This window comes from Pelobates fuscus, chromosome 3 (assembly GCF_036172605.1).
Source record: "Pelobates fuscus isolate aPelFus1 chromosome 3, aPelFus1.pri, whole genome shotgun sequence".
Taxonomy (NCBI): Eukaryota; Metazoa; Chordata; class Amphibia; order Anura; family Pelobatidae; genus Pelobates; species Pelobates fuscus.
In genome coordinates this window covers 183,416,537-183,434,600 of record NC_086319.1, presented here as the reverse complement: position 1 = coordinate 183,434,600, position 18,064 = coordinate 183,416,537, and the positions used below count along the sequence as shown (strand labels likewise).

The following is an 18,064-nucleotide window of genomic DNA, read 5'->3' as shown; positions in this document are numbered from 1 at the left end:
AGCAATTACACAATACCATAACCATTGACTATACCATAACCATTGACTATACCATAACCATTGACTATACCATAACCACTGACAATACCATAACCACTGACAATACCATAACCACTGAAAACACCATAACCACTGAAAACACCATAACCACTGACAATACCATAATCGCTAAAAACACCATAACCACTGATAATACCATAATCACTGAAAACACCATAACCACTGATAATACCATAACCACTGAAAACACCATAACCACTGAAAACACCATAACCACTGACATAACACTATAATTACTGAGCCTTGTGTGCCTTTAGTAACAGTAAATTAGTTTTGAAATACAACTGGATGAAATGGTCAATGGTATAGGACGCTGGAATACACTTTTACCATTTTTGGTTACTGGTCAGGCTCCTCCTAGCCCTGTCCAAAACATTTTGTTAACCGAGTTACTGACCAGTAAAATTAATTTATCCATTTCCACCTACCTCACCACTCCCCGACCGGAACCTATGACTAAACAACCCTATCTAAGTCCCACCCTAACCTGACAAATGACCGGTGCCCTCCAACTTTGACATTTACAAATGCCACTGCAGCTTACCCCTGGTCCACCACACATTGATATTTAATGGTCAATTACAGTTGGCAGACCCTGTATTTGTTTATGTCCCTTTCACCATGGCTGATCTGTTTAATTGGAAGACCCATAATTCCTTTACGAAAGCCGACGAGTCACCTAGTGCTTTCTATGAGAGATTGCTGGAGTCATATAGATTATATACTCCTTTTAATCCAGAGGCCCCTGAGAACTCTCGAATGAACAACTCAGCATTTGTCAGCCAGATCCAAGGTGATCTCAAAAGAAAATTGCTAAAGTTAAAGGGATTTGTAGGAATGTCCATATCACAGTTAATGGAAATTGCAAGTCAGGTGTATTGAACAGGGAGATTGAAACAAAGCAGGAGGAAGAACGTAAAATGAGGATGAAGGCAGATATGCTAGCTGTAGCTATCATAAGTGTAGAGAGACAGGGAAGGGAGGTGAATAGAGGAGTTGAGAATAGGCGGAGTAAGGGAGGAAGTAGGAATCACTGTGCGTATTGTAGAGAGGAAGGATATTGGAAAAGTGACTGCCCACAGAGGGAATATAAAGCAAGTTATAGATTCAAGCCCAGATAACTTTTAAACCCATCGGATCAACGTATCTGAAGTTTAATAGATCACCAGGCATAATATCAGTATCGGTGCAAAGGGAAGAAGAATGACACTTCTACTCTATAATAACAAATACAGACCCTAAGAGTGATGAATCCTTATTTGACATTTCAAGAATATGGACAGAGAATAATCCTCCAGGACTTGCTCGCAATATTCCACCAATACACATTGAATTAAAGCTTGGAGCGTATCCTGTTAGCCTTAGTTAGTACCATATATTATAGAGGGCTAAGAAAAATATACAAACCTATGTGGATAAGTGTGTAAAGTATGACATCCTAAAATTCTGTACCTCCCCTTGGAACACTCCATTATTACCTGTTCAGAAGCTGGGATCAGATGAGTATCATCCTGTACAAGATCTAAAAGCAGTTAATAATGCAGTAGTCAATATACACCCAGTGGTACCCATCCCCTATAATCTGCTTGCTTTAATACCAGGTGGGGCAACCTACTATACCTTCCTAGACCTCAAATATGCTTTCTTTTGTTTCTGGGGTACTGCTGAAAAATTATGTATGGGCATCCACCTTCCATACTCAGTAATTTAGGAGGAGATTTATGTCAGTTTGATGATGGAATTACTCGGCTGTAGGTGGCTGAGTTGAGTAAAACTATGATGAAGGTACAGAAATAGGTGCAGGATAGGTTACCTGTGAACATATATCCACCTGTTCATTCTTACCATCCAGGGGATCAAGTGTGGATAAAAGAATGGAACACTGTTCCATTAGGTTCCAAGTGGAGAGGTCCCTATGTTGTTCTTTTATCTACCCCAACAGTTGTAAAGGTTGTAGAAGTGACTCCGTGGATTCATCACTCTAGGGTAAAAAAAACAGTGGCAGATTCCTGACAAGCTACCATAGATCCAGAGAATCCTTGCAAGATCCGGTTGAAGCGTGTGACCCAGTTGGATTAAAAGTGGTTTTTGCGAAGAGAATATTGTTAAAAGGGAACATCAACAAAGATCTACAAGTTTGACGGCCACAATAGAGCCTGACGACCTACCAACGTTAAGCCAGAGGAAAAACCTCTGTGAAGAAAAGTGAGGATCAGGAAGGACTCCATTCCCTACAGCCCTCACATCCTGGAAGCTGAGGTGCCATCGCATGGTCGAAGAGTCAGGACAAAGATGTCAGGAGTGATGTGTTTGATAATGTGTATATTTGTGTTTTTTAATTATTCAGGAAGGTAGAGGTACCGACACACCAGGCTGTGAGGTTTGCATTAAGACTACGAAAACAGGCAATCATATTTCCTAGACCCTTATTTGGCATTCACAATATGAGTGTAAAGGACATGTATCTAAGTGTAGATACTTGAGTATAGATTATAGTGTATGCCATCTAAGAGCAGGAGAACCTAGGTGTTTTAGTCCAGAGTATCAACCCCGTACAATTTGGTTGACTATTCGGAATGGAGACTCACAGGGGACCCTGATAAATAAGACCATACTAGAAACCGTACATTCTTCAGGTGTTCTGCTATTTGATGCATGTAAGGCGATATCCGGTGGTAGGAAACCGTGGAATGTATGTGGTGATCTTAAATGGGAAAGAACATATGGGTCTAATAAATATATTTGCCCCAGTAGTAAGTACAAATATATGGATCCAAAGTGCCCAAATAAAGATATAATTATTGTCCGTATTGTTCCTGTGTAGGGTGGGCAACCTGGGGACAGACAGTAGATAAGGATATGATCGTCACTAAGTTGCCTACCAAGCCATATTGTAAGTCTAGGGAGTGTAACCCAGTCCATATACTTATCAATGACCCAGAACGATTCATAGATAGGTTTGGGAACTTATTTGGGTTCCAGATATATGGAACAGGTTTGGATCCTGGGACAATATTATTTATATGAATAGAGACCGATACTGTGGCAACCCAGACTCATCAGGTCTTTCATTCCTTCTATGAGGAGATGAGTGTGGAAAATAAGATCCCCCATAATGCGAAAAACGTATTTTATAGATCTAGCCGAAAGCATTGCTGGTAGTCTTAATGTAACCAACTGCTATGTGTGTGGAGGTACTAACATGGGAGACCAATGGCCATGGGAAGCAAAGGAGGTAATGTATTCCGGTTCTGAGACAGTTGAACAGTTAATATCTTCTCAAACTGATTATCAAGTGAGTGTTTGAGGTAAATCTGAGTGGCGATTAAAGACCTCCATTATAGGTTATGTTTGCATAGCAAGGAAAATAATAATGTTTAATACATCTGTAGGAGAATTGACTTGTCTAGGGCAAAAATCTTATAATGATAGTACAAAAGATACAACTTGGTGATCAGCTTCAAATGTCTCAGAACCACCTAATCCGTTTGCAATTTATACCAATTTAAAGGATGTGTGGTTTGACCTATCTGCTACATCTAGTTGGAAAGCCCCAGCAAATTTGTACTGGATCTGTGGTAAGAAAGCCTATTCGGAGTTACCACAGGACTGGGAAGGGGCATGTGTATTAGGTATGCTCAAACCATCCTTCTTCTTGTTGCCAATTGAAACAGGAGAGACCTTGGGAGTTAAGGTTTATGATGTGAATCATAAAAAGAAGCTAGCATCCTTGAATGTAGGTAGCTGGGAAGATAATGAGTGGCACTGGCTACCTTAGCGCGCTTTATTGCCAATAGGAGGGATGTAATATGTGAGGGAACTGGTTAACAGCCAAACTGTATGCCCATGAAGTGTTATTGTATTCTAATACAGGGATTCAAGCCTCATTCTACCATTAGGCAATTATGGATTCCTCTGTAAAGCACATAGCCTTCTTACCAGGTAAACCAGTTGGGCTGTTGATAAAGTCCTCCATTCACTTCCAGTGCAAATAGAAGGAGGTGTATGTGGAAAGTTCAATCTCAGCAACTGTTGTCTGCACATAGATGATGAAGGGCAGGCAGTGGCTGATCTCACAGGCCACATGGCTAAACTGACGCATGTACCGACTTAGGTCTGGAACGGGTACAATTCTAGTAGTTGGTTTGGAAGTAGGTACGAGCAGCTTGGAGGGATCAAGACATTGGTAGGAGGAGTCATGTTGATTATAGTGTTGTTTCTCTTTCTACCATGTTTGATTCCATTGGTAATTAGGTACATACAGAGTGTCATAGAGAGCACGACAGAAAGGAAAACAGCTGTGCATGTAATGGCTGTTTGCAAGTATGAACCCTTAGCCCAGAGAGAATATATTCAGGATGAGGAGTGCTGAAGGAATTTGTAATGATGCTAAGATGCTTACGAGGTCTGTTCTGATTCATGGCAACTTGAGGTGTAAGTAAGCGATGATTAGGTGATGCATCTGGAATTATTATATATATCAGAAGCATCATAGGGGGGAATGTGGTGGAAGCTCGGTAGAAATTAAATTTAGTAGGCCGAGATTTCCACGTGGCATATGTGTATGTTGGTGTATCAGTTAGTCAGTTACTCGTAGCTAAGATACAATCAACACTGTACTGAGCAAGTGCAGGAATGCAGAAACTGAAAACACTTCCCCTCCTCCATTGTTCTGGGTGAGCCATGTGGTCTAACAGGTAAGGGAAGTTAGGCTTTGTTCAGCTGATTGGGTAAAGAGTATATGTGGGAAGAGTTAACTATAGGAGGAGCTATATGTCTGTATCATGCATTTACACAGTCAGTTCTGGGCTCAGATCTTGTTGTATTTTGGTGACATTAGTCCCTCTGAGCCCCAGTCGGTGAATCGAATAAAGAATCTCTTCCTTCCTGAAGAAACCTGTGTCCACTTCTCTGTGCTTGGCTTCCGTCAGTTTCTCCGGTGTCATAAACGCCTCAGCAGTAAACAATACTGGCCAATGCTTAAGGCATAGGTATAGTACAGAAGCTTAATGTCCACCTGGGTGTCCTGATGCTCAAGAAGTTCTTTGGTGTTGCTGTTGTGGCTTGGTGGGGCAAGTTTGCCGACGGTGGCCTGCTGTTGCGAGGTCATGAGGCCCCTAGCATCGTCTCTTTCACCCGATGCCCCCTTGATGGAAACTGTGTGTGCTTGTCGCTGGGTCTCGGCGTCCTGCCACATTGCGTTTGACAAGGTGTCCAGGTGGGCTACATAGTATGTGGGTGAGCATTCAGAGTGGTGTTGTGCCCGAGGGCACTTCTCTCGTCCCCCGCCTCCTGCGGCTCCGCTCGCCCGTCGTCTGTAGTGTAGGTAGCTTGTTTAGGGCTGCTTCTTTATGTCTCTCTTTCTCTAAGGAAAATATTCCTTTCACCTTGCGTCTCTTTTGTGTCTGCTTTCCCTTTAACTTTCCTCTCCCTTTCTCTACGGCTTTTCCTCTTATACTCCCCCCCCCCCCCCCCCCCCCCCGAGACCAATATCAATAAAGCAAAACTTTACTCAGATTTAGCACCCTTCCTTTCCTTTCTCGCTTACTTCTTATCAGCTTGTACTCCACTCCCTGTTACCCGCTCTCAGTATGGATCTCTGCGGTCGGGCACCCTCTACCTACGGAGGTTATTATGTCCAAACGGACCGACACCACCATGTCTCCACAGCAGGCTTGCCCCGTTCTTTACAGCACTACTGCACTGAGAAAATTGGCCCAGTATCTAGTGTCTTGGAATAGCAGACTATTTGTTAGTGCCCTTGATATAGGATCTTCCAGAGCTAGAGGGATCGATCTGCACCTGCATGTCACTCTCCATTTCCTTTTTTTTCTGTGAAGTAGGATACAAAATTGACAGCAGTGAGATTAGCAGATGGTGGAGGCGATATGGGGAATATTGTGGAGTTAAAAATCAGATTTAAAGTTTGGGTCATATGAGAAGGTAGATATGAGTAAGGTAAAGTATGTTTGTTTGGGAAACTTATTGTCTAGGTTTGTTGTATCTGTCATGCAGAAGGAATTTGCCACACTTTCCGGTTCTGGACAGCTGTTTAGGAATCAGTCTGATATGCAAATGATTCAGTTTTTCTCTGTAGTGGAGCTAAATGCAATACAACCATCTTAAAAACTGAGCACATATCTTAAGATATTTAATATAATATTGTATTTTTTGTTTTTGTAAAAATGTATATATGCCTCATTATTATTTTTGGATACACTTTTCATATGATTTAAATTTGAGACTAAACTTTTAAAATGATTTTTAAATAAAATGGCAATTTAATTGTTTTTCATAATAAATGGTTTTAAAAGGTTTTATCAAAAATATAAAATTATTTGAAAAGCTTATTCAACATTATTAAATCAAAGCCATAGTCCTTACACATAATTTACATACTGGAAGGTGTATTTTACTTGGAACTGCAATCTTTACAAATTAAAGGGACTCTATAGTCACCCAGACCACTTCATCTCTTTAAAGTGGTCTGGGTGCAGTGTCCCAGTTCCACTATCACGATACCTGTCCCTCACGGTGCCGTGCGATCACAGAAATTATGTATTTTCTGAGTTCTGATGCACACACATTTATCCCTAACTTCCTGGTGCCTTATTATGACATCACCTATAATATCAGCCCATGTGTCGCTTTTTGATGAGGTGTACAGGCTTGTGACATAACGGTCCTCTGTGACCAATCACTACTCAGTATAGTGTATATATACTTCCTTTTTGTCCTTGTTTCCTAGCACTGTTGTGGTTTTTGTTACCTGAGAGTGTGTTCATACAGTGTATTGGATTTCCTGTTTTCTGACCTTGGCTTGTTTGACTATTCTGGCTCTCTGTTATCCTGATCTTGGCCTGGCAATCGATTCTGTGTATTTCTGTAATCCTGACCTCTGCTTGTCTTTCGTTTTATTCTCTGCTGGCAGACATTTCATATATCTGTTTCAGGCACTAACCCAGCCACTCTAACGACCGGTACGTCTACCTTTAGGTTTTTGTGTTCGGGTAACTCAATTCCTGATACCCACTCAGTCCTCGAAATCTTAATCACTTGGATCTGCAAAGAAGAGTGGGACAAAATCCCTCCTGAGATGTGAGCTAACCTAGTGGCCAACTACAAGTAACGTCTGACCTCTGTAATTGCCAACAAGGGTTTTGCCACCAAGTACGAAGTCAAAGGGGTCAAATACATATTTCACTCATTGACATGCAAATCAATTTATAACTTTTTTTACATGTGTTTTTCTGGATTTTTTTTTCATTATTATTCTGTCTCTCACTGTTAAAATACACCTACCATTAAAATTATAGACTGATCATTTCTTTGTCAGTGGGCAAACGTACAAAATCAGCTGGGGATCAAATACTTTTTTCCCCTCACTGTAACAGGAAAGGTGTCTCCACTTAGTCAGATGGATATACGAATATCTGTGCAGTATAGAAGGAATAGAGAGGCAAGGAACCCCAATTGAATAGTATCAAAACGATTTCTTGAGCATAAAAGGTTAAAAACTCTTACTTTGGTGGTGGGTATGCCAATAAATAACCCACAACTCCTACAGCATGAATAAAATACAAAAACGCCATCAGCGTGCAGTCTCTTCCGGGTTTCAGCACTTCCCTCAATCACGTGACAATCTTGGGTCCGCCTCTCAATGATGTCCTCCATTTTACCCGCCTTCACAGGCTTTTTCAAACTGCTCCCCAGTTGCTAAAAATAACCATTTTCTACCTCGCTGCTTGTTAATTGAAAATGGGGGAGGGGGCGGGGGTTATATTGTCTGCTCCTATCCATAAGCTGTGGGTGTGGCCCCTAAAAAAAATAAATAAAGGGGCACTGAAATGTCTCCCCCTGACCCAACTGATGAGAAGAGAGACTTGCTTGTCAGAGAGCTCTGATTGGTTGGCTTCCAAGCCAACAATCAGAGTGCTTTGGCTCACAATGTAAAGTATGGGGAAACCTTTTACCACCTTTTTAGTTGCGAGCCCGCACAGATGGATTCTTTATTTTTTTGGTGGATTTTCTTATATTGCTGTCACTTTTTTTTCCCGTTTTCATAGTCATGTTGGTTTATTCTGTTTTTTTTTGTTTGTTTTTTTATTTTTGTGGGGGAGTGAAGAAAAACTTTGAAAAAAGAGACCCATTCAGAAGATAAGTATAAAAATGTATTTTATTTTTTTTTTGCTTTGTTATCTCCGGGTGTTAGATTAGTTTCCTGTTATCCAATATTATTAGGGTGAGGAAAATAGGTAGAATTTTATTTAAGTAGGTGATGTCTAATGCCTCCTTAAATTGGTTTGGGGGATGGAGAATGGCATGGGCATGACCGCCCCCCCCCCAATTAATAACACGCCACAAAATAACTGAAAACCCCACCCCTGCCTAAGAGTGAGGGCTGGTTGGGAACATAGATAGCCATGTTCCCGGATATCTATTTAATATCCACTACCCGATGATTATGGGCTTGGGACAACTGCATGTACCTGGTGTATATTTTATGGGTGGGGGCTAGAGGTGGCACTTTGGTGCCCCGACCCCAGTTTATATTTTAAAGTCCATATCTGCCATAGAATGATGGATGAAAAAAAGGGGCAAATAGGTCCCCCTAGTTTTCTGTATAGAGGCCCCTACCTGTCACCAACTGGTTTGGGTATGGGGGGACAATATAATATCCCTCAATGTTTAATTATTGAGCCTCCACCCTTTGGGTATACCTCCATTATTGAAACTTAGCCTTTTTTCTTATTCACACAGGGCAGACCAGGACCAGGACCACCCACCTCCCCCACTGTCATTTACTGATTCTGTCCCCATGGAGGGGACTTTTTAGCAGCTGAGTAGTAATAGCTGTCCAGTCGTTAGTTTTAATGGTCACTGTTTAACAGGTGTACTTCCACCCGCTTTAGTAGGAGAAGGGAGATTTTGCACATCTCATCATTAAATGTTGGTTATGTTGACCTACATAGACTATTTATTTTTATTTTCCTTTTTTTTTTCAAAACAAAACAAAAACAAACTATGTAATGGCTTTTTAGCGGTTTACCTGCTGTCTGTTAGTGCAGCTAGTGGGCAAATAGTACTGATAGTTATCATTTACTTGGAAAAGCAAGTGTACAATAATTTGCAAATTTGCATCCAACTGGATGCATTCAGTTGCAATAGTTTTCAAAAGGAGTGGCTTGTAAATGTCCGGATCCTATAGTCTATATAGGATTTGGATGCGAAAAGCAGAAATTTTAAAGTTGATATTGAATGATTCAACCAAATAGTACATACTTGTTTGGTATGACCGAATTCCAGCTGAAACTGGTATGAGCATTACCAATGTGATTGGAATTAGGTCATTTTCACAGAATTTTGTTCATCTGGTATTTAATAAATTGTTGGGGAATATCCCAGGCACCAGGTCGCCATGATGACTAGGATTTTTGTGGTCTGGTGGTCGGCTGGCTCATAAACCGCATGGGTGTGCCTGTCGAGGCAGGGTGTGCGCACGATGGGAGGCTCCTGGAGGAGTGGGGCAGGCGTGAGAGGAAGCTGTAACCTCACTGCTCTGCTCCATCGCACGCCCTCCAATGATGCTGGGAGCCCGAATATGACGTAATTTCGGCCCGACCTCACTAAACAGCACTCTATGGATAAGAGCAGGGGTTGACTTAAGCCCCACTGGACCACAAGGGAAGCCAAACCACTCCAGCTCTCCCAAATTAGGGAGGCTGGGTGGTCACATTAATTTGTGTGATTATTGTAGTGACAGTGAATGTGTCTGTGTGTGTGTGTGTGTGTGTGTGTGTGTGCGCGCTTAGGTGACTGGTCCCCCCTCCAATCACATGGAAAAAGGGTTTTTACTCACCTTTTTCCTCCACGGTATGCTGGTCTCGCTGCAGTTGGCTCTGTATCCATGACTGCAATCATGAATCTTGATAATCTCAGCCTATCCAGTGCTTTCCCATAGGAAAGCATTGGGGGGCTATCGCGCATGTGTGACAAAACCTCACGCGGCGCCATTCAGCATCTCCTCATTCAGATGCATTAAATCAATGCATCTCTATGGGGGACGTTCAGCTAAATGTAGGTGCGGCGCACTGTGCAGCACTGTCCCAGGATGCACTCTAGAGGCTGTCTTGAGTGATTGTTACTTGAAGTGTTACTAGGCAACAATGTAAATACTGCCTTTTTTCTGAAAACATCATACTTACGCTGGAACGTGGCAGTTCTTAGAGACCTTATATGCAATTGTCTTGAGCTGCTAGCCTTAAGTGACTCAGTTTGTATGCTGTAAGTAGTTGTTTATTCAACTGATGCATACATTCCGGATTTGTCTCTTTTAACCCCTTAAGGACACATGACATGTCTGACACGTCATGATTCCCTTTTATTCCAGAAGTTTGGTCCTTAAGGGGTTAATGTAGATGTTGATCTCGTAATGTGTATTTTCATTCTACCTCACAAACTTTTTTGAGCATGCATCCTCCAGAATATGTTGTGGCAAAAAGAAAGTTATCTGTCCTTTTTTAAAATATAAATGTCAGAGCACTCTGCGACAAAAGATGAAATTATGGTTGAACACTTGGCAAAAATGCCAAGATTGCTCCTGGTAAGAACACAAGAAGAAGACTAAAAAAAATTCTGTCTCAAATTGTTTAAAAACATAGTAACCTTTTTTTTTTTTTATTACAGTGAAGCTCTGTGATGCATGGGCACCTAACACATTGAGTGTTCCAAGTTAAGAAAAACACAAGGGTAGTAAAATTGGACAGTGCGTGTTATGCCAAATTTGTGAATAATCTACGTGCTGAACATGCATTCGTATTGATTTGCTTACATGTAGGTGTATATAAAACTGCATGTTTGTAATCTTTTTCTTTCTGTTTTTGTGTTTTATAGATACATGTGAAGCAAACTGGTCAAATATCAAGTCCTAATGTATATGGCCCAATCCAAAGTTACTGGCTCTGATGAGTACTTGATGCAAAATCTTGAGCAATGGTGCATTGAGGAAAGTCCACAGAATGAGTAATGACGATTCCTATCATTCACTGTGATGTGGAGAAAATATTTGCAATCTGAGCGAGGTTGTAAAGCTTGTTTACATGTAGATATTTGACCTCCTTTCCCTTGGAATGTTGTAAAAACATTTGCATTGTTTATTTGCAGACAATATAAATATAACACATTGGGAGAATAACAAATTGCACTGAGTTTATATACCTGGTGACACATTTAGATACATGCCTCCTAACGGTCTTGTATTTGGCAGGACAGTCAAGATTTCGAGATCCCAATTTTGTTCCCTCGTGTCCTGCATTCTGGGACTCCAGAGAACTTTCCCAATGCATCATTAGACGCACGCGCCCTACAACTACTCTCTCCGCATGGGCCTCTATTTAGGGGGATGGATACAGCCTGTGAGCCGATCAGGCTTGATGTTCGGCTCATATGCCTCTCCAGTGAGCGGACCTGCCCATAATGGGTGTCGTCAGCAAGTTGCGTCACTAGTAGCACCCTATAGGAAGACTCCCACCCCATGTCACAAAGTTGGGAGGTATGTAGATAAATTGTGCTGAACTGGTTTACATGACATAAGTTTTATACTGGCTGTACAAAGCTAATTTCATTAACACCACTGCATGCCTGAATTCATATTGTGAATTATGGGCAAAAACTGAAGGGAAAGTCACTAAACTTTTAATCCCAAAGCTTAACCCGCAAAATACAAGCTATATATGGAAGCTGGAAATGGTACAACCTGACCCAGACAGAATGGGATAGGGGATACGAATAAATCAAATGGTTTAATTGAAAGGGGGGGGGGGGGCACGGTAAAAACAGAATTAAAATTTCCTGAAAGCAAAAATTTCAAAAGTGAAAAACAAATTCTGTGTAATTAATGAAGCTGGTTAAGGAAAGGATAAGAGCTAATTAATACCTTAAAATCCCCACTAAAAGAAGCAGACCGAGGCCAATAACTAGCTCTGGACCGGATGCTCAAAGTGTATAAATTGCCTCCATGAAGAAACTCCTAAATTTTACCTCAGTACACCAAAACTTATAGGGTGTACCTATATTACCAGGGAGTGAGAGGAGAGCATAAAGAGACTGCTACAGCTGTAGAACACTAACAGTCATAAAAATGAATGATCGCAGAGACGAGGGTAAGGAGACAGGGAGTCCCTCAATCATACAAAACCTTCCATTAAATGCCTTAATACCTCAGCACAGTTAGTATTTTTAAAGTGGCTAGGGATTTTTTCCCCCACATTCTTAAAGGGACACTATAGGCAGTTAGACCACTTCATCTCATTCTCTTAACCCTGCAATGTAAGCCACTAGAGGCGCTTACTGCTGTTTCACTGAGTTTGACTATGCATAATGACGTTCAGCGTGTTGCAAACCCCTATAGGTAAGCATTGAGTGAATGCTTTCCTATGAGGAAGCCCTAATGTGCTGGCATCGGAGGAGAAACCCGAGCCAGCACCAAATGACCTTGGCACCGGAATCAGGTAAGTGTCTCTAAAGCAGGGGTTCCCAATTAATTTTTCCTGTGGACCCCTTTGACATGTGTATCAACATCGTGGAACCCCCCTCCCCCTGAAAAAAAAACGGTGCCATGTTTTGTATGTGCCGGTGTGTATATCTGTGCTTGTGTGTGTGTGTATCTGACACACAGATACAGATACACATACACAAACACACACTGGCACATAGTGGCACACAGATACACACACCTTGACACACATTGTGTATATGTATGTATCCGTGTTTGTATGTGCCAGTGTGTATGAATCTGACACACAGATACACACACACACACACACACACACACACTGGCAGATAGTGGTACACATATACACACACTGACACAGATACACATACCTATTGTGTGTATCAATGTTTCAAAGTGTGTGTATCTGTGTTTGTATGTGCCGGTGTGTGCCAAGTTGTGTATATCTGTATTTGTAAGCACTAGTGTGTATCTGTGTTTGTATGTGCCAAGTTGTGTATATCTGTATTTGTAAGCACTAGTGTGTATCTGTGTGTGTGTGTGTGTGTATATGTATCTGACACACTAAAACACACATCTTGACTCACAAATATACACACACACACTCAGATATACACAGTGACATATACACACACTTGCACCCACAGATACACACACACACACACACACAGACACACTTGGATACACACATTGACACCCTCAGACACACATACTCTTTGACAGACACACATACTCTTTGACAGACACACATACTCTCACTGACAAACACACATACTCTATTTTACAGACACACATACAAACACATATACACTCTCACTGACAAGAACACATACTCACACACTCACTAACACACATTTACTCTCACTGACAAACACAAATATACTCTCTGACAGACACACAAACACATACAAACTCCCTAAAAGACAAACATACAATTTATTTTTTAAACTTATGGTGGAACCCCAATTGGGAAATGCTGCTCTAAAGGATTATTTAACATTATACATGGCTGTGGACAGAGAGACACTATTGTCTTAGGAATACAGCTTTGTATTCCTTACTCTATAGTGTTTCTTTAACTGTCCACCTACTTAGAAAGCTGTCTCTTTCTTCATGGCATATTTTCATATGTTCTGCTGTGAAACAGAAATGAGTGGCAGGATTGAAAAGGCAATTGTCAATTTTCTGGAATTTACACCACTCCAAAAATTACTCATAATTTGTGTTAAACTTTTGTTTCAATGAGCTACTCGTTTTTTCTTTTAAGTTAAACAGATTTCGCAAGTTACACAATAAGCCAGTTAAAACGGCACTGTCACCATCTTCTCCCTGAAAATTACTATTTCATAAAGATTTGACTGCGACTATGAACACTGACTTTGTTTGAATTTCACTGAAATTTCAACCCAGTCAAGATATTTACTGAGACAAATAAAAAAGGGTTACTTTCGTAATACAAAGCTAGATGAGCTAATGGGTCATGTACAAGACTGACCAAGAAGCTTCACAGTAGGGGCTAACTCTTGAAATATATCTCACCAAGAGTGACCTATAAAACTAAAGCAACCTAAAGGTCACTGAGGTTAGCATATTTGAAAAGATGGTTAGTATATTGGATGGACAGCGACCAGAAAGCGTAGTGAAATATGCTTGTAAATGTATAAAACCATACAATATATACATATATATACACAAATAATATTTATTCTCTTGAGAAAATGGACAGACCAGTATCTACTGGACCCTTAAAATTATATAGAACATAAGTGACATGCATAGAGCATTGCACGTAGAGTCTAGGATACTATAGAAAATGGGATAGGAGGGACAGGTATTGGACAAATTGCTACCTTGTTAAGTTCACACTAACTATGAAGTATTAACAGGAATAGGAGAACAACAACCTCCCACAGTCCCTGAAACATTTTCAATCAGATGTTAATTCGCTGGAGAAGTTTTTAACTCCTGCTCTACAAATTAAATAACACAAAAGAGGCTCTTGTAAGCTGTAGCCAGTTATTAACAGAGCAGGAGATAAGAAATTCTACATTAAACAGAATGTGTGCAATAAAGTAAGTGTAAACATTAGATTATTTTTTTCAGGAAGTGTTTAGGAAGGCTGTGGAAATCGCATGCAAGGAGGTGTTACTAGGACAATTTAAACCAAGTAATGTAACTCCTAAGTGGTAGGGAATTGAGTAGTGAGACTGCAGGGGCATGGTCTATACACCAAAACTGCTTCAATAAGCTAAAAAAAAAAAGCCATGCCCTTTTTATATATACGTACTTGTTAAAATGAGCAAAATGTAAACATGATATTAAAATCCTTGAGCGTGACAGTTCCAGTTTAGATTACTTTACGTTTGCTTTTTCGGTTGCAAAGGTGAAATGCCACTGTGACACGAGATGTAGAATAAATAAAAATGCCTATGCTTTCAGAGATAATGAAGACTTGCACCCTACATTGCACATTTAATCTTCTTAAGAGTGCGGTTTAGTCTGCCTGTTAATATTTCTTGAGTAAGTTATCCTATCTTATATCACGCACGAAGGTCTCCAGAACTGCTTAGTGAAATTAATAATATCCTCTTGTTTTTTCCTTTCTATATCTCTTTTGCAATGTAGTGCAGATAATCACATTTGGGGCTTGCTTACTCACTTCTTTGCATATAAGACCTCCCCAGATCCACCTGTTACTTTGTATTCTCTATTGTCAATGTTGCTGCCCTGTCCGTTTCGGTATGCGTATGAATGCCACATTGCCTTTGGCTGGGAAACCATTTATTTTATTTTGCCTTAAAGCATGTTTCTGTTATGTTTTTTTCAGTCCTTTATTTTTTTAATACTTTTGGTTTGTTTTTCAGGATTTCTGCATTGACACCAAAGAAGGAATGAGCACAGAGACCAACCATGAAGGATCAGAGGATATGGACATTTCTGATACACAGTGGGGATGGTTTTACTTAGCGGAATGCGGCAAATGGCACATGTTTGAAGTAATGAAACTATGTATATAATTTATATTTAAAGGGACACTCTAAGCACCAAGGAAACCTTAGCTCCGTGAAGTGTTTTGGTGTATAGATCATGCCCCTGCTGTCTCACTGCTCAATTCTCTGCCATTTAGGAGTTATGACATTATTTATGCAGCCCTAGCCACACCTCCCCTGGCTGAGACTCACACAGCCTCTGTTAACACATTCTGGAAATGAAGTCTAAACATACTCTGCAATGACAGAAGATAAAAACTTACATTTAGAATTTCTCATCTCCTGCTCGGTTTACTGCCTGCAACAGCCTATTGTGTGCATTTTGGATATGCAGCCCTTGGTGTGGCAAGGGCTGCATAAACAAAATGGATTTAACTCCTAAAAATGAACATCCTCTGGTTTTGTGAGGATTCCTCACAGCTGTGAGATAACTGAGGTATATGGCTTAAATCATTTAGCCATATTGCCCATAAGTCACCGGGATGTTCTGTGTTACTTTAACCCCTTAAGGACCAAACTTCTGGAATAAAAGGGAATCATGACATGTCACATATGTCATGTGTCCTTAAGGGGTTAAGAAGAATTCCTGATGTTTCCTAGACTTGAGATAGATCTTGGGTAGGGCTGGCTGGCAGTGATAGGGACATCAATTACTTAGTCCTCTGTTGTACATCTTATATTTATAGAAAGCTATATGCCTATATCTCCCTGTTTTGATATAAGTAATTTAATATTGATTCAACTGAACAGTGTTCTGGTTGGCATGTAGCAAATAAAGACTGCTTTTTCATAACTGTCACAACTTATATTTCTCAAAACTGAACAAGGAATAGAGCAGTGCTAAACAAACTAAGAACACTAGGATGTGAGGCAGCACACCTGATAATAGGGGAATCCCTCCAACCCCCGAGAAAAGTAGAACAAGTCAAACAACAATATACAGGGAGCGCCAATTAAAATACTCCAAACACAATAGTATATAATAATAAAAGCAAGAAGAGCAATAAAAAACACACAGAATATTAAAAGAGTCCACAATAAAACTTGAATGAAAAAAAATACCAAATGGTACTGCACAGTCTCAAAAGTGGTACTAGATCTTCTAGTCCTGGTATGGGACTTTTTTGGTAGCTTCGCTTAATAGCAGTATATGAAAGGAAGCAAAAACAGAGACAAACTAATAGTGCAATATGGTAATACGTAGTAGGACAAACAACACTCATATATGATAGAGCTATAACCAGCTCAAGGTAAAACAGAATGCAGTGGTATGCAATCCCCACTTGCAGTATATCCCTCTGGTTTTGGTACACAGTTGAATGATCGTAAATCACAACTGGATTTACATAAGACCAAAGGTCAAATGGTTTATAAAAGTCTCTTAAACTCTGAGATGGCATTATTTCCCTTCACCGGTATTTCAGCATTATTTGTCTTTTATATTACATGATCTTTTAGGTTAGTTTTGATGTATGTGTTAATAGATAGTGTTAGGGCACTTAAGGGACACTATAGTCACCAAAACAACTTTAGCTTAATGAAGCAGTTTTTGTGTATAGATCATGCCCCTGCAGTCTTACTGCTCAATTGTCTGCCATTTAGAAGTTAAATAACTTTTGTTTCTGTTCATGCAGCCCTAGCCACACCTCCCCTGGCTGGGACTCACACAGCCTGCATGAAAACAACATGGTTTCATTGTCAATCAGATGTAATTTACTGTAACATTTTATATCTCCTGCTCTGTAAATTGAAATTTAATTACATACATGAGGCTCTTGCAGGGTCTAGCAAGCTATTAACAGAACCAGCTATAAGAAATTCTAAATTAAACATAATTTGCAATAAAGGAAATGTCTATAAGATACATGAAGTATGTAGGAAGTCACATGCTGGGATGTGTGCCTAGGGTGCATAAACAAAATTAATTAACTCCTAAATGGCAGAGAATTGAGCAGTGGGACTGAATGGGCATGATCTATACACACCATTGCTTCATTAAGCTAAAGTTTTTTTTTGAGACTATAGTATCTCTTTAGGCAGGGTTATTCTCAAAAGTGTAATTTTTTTTTCTTCTCTAGTTTAAGCTATTATGGCTTAAAATTTGCTTTGAATTCCTAGGTTTTGTGATAATTTAGGGTCATGTATGGGTTAATGTGTAGTGCGTTGAGTAGTGTAGGAATTAAGAGCTTTATTGTAAGAGCAAAACTGGGACATACTTGTAAATGTAAATCTTGAACTGTTAGTGCTTCTTAATGATTAGTTTGAGAAATAGTTATAGATTTGTGTCTTGTTTTGTACTGTTAATTAATTAATCGTATTTGTTTTATTTTTGCAGACCACTTCTACAGCAAATTGCTCTGTCAGTAGCCAAGACATTGAACAAAGTTTTAAAGAAAACCCTAATGGGTCTGTGCTGTTCACAACTACAAAATTTAATTATAAACTTGACTTTGCAGGTGAGTGCTTATGGAATATGTAAATATGTCACATGATGTAATGAATT

At 40.0% G+C, this 18,064-nt stretch overlaps 1 protein-coding gene across 6 annotated transcripts in view; it reads left to right on the top strand.

Annotated features, from left to right (window-relative positions):
* The window catches only part of PARP11 (poly(ADP-ribose) polymerase family member 11), a 63,319-nt gene that overhangs the window by 11,960 nt on the left and 33,295 nt on the right, over positions 1-18,064 (top strand). For 3 of the 6 annotated variants that reach the window (XM_063445377.1, XM_063445378.1, XM_063445380.1), the window contains 3 exons: positions 10,954-11,141; positions 15,436-15,567; positions 17,897-18,017. In XM_063445377.1, coding sequence (XP_063301447.1) covers positions 15,463-15,567; positions 17,897-18,017 — 226 coding nt within the window. In that variant the 5' untranslated portion in view covers positions 10,954-11,141; positions 15,436-15,462. Of the gene's footprint in view, positions 1-10,778; positions 10,810-10,953; positions 11,142-11,257; positions 11,612-15,435; positions 15,568-17,896; positions 18,018-18,064 lie in introns of those variants that run through there. The other 3 variants (XM_063445381.1, XM_063445379.1, XM_063445376.1) reach the window with 3 other exon arrangements.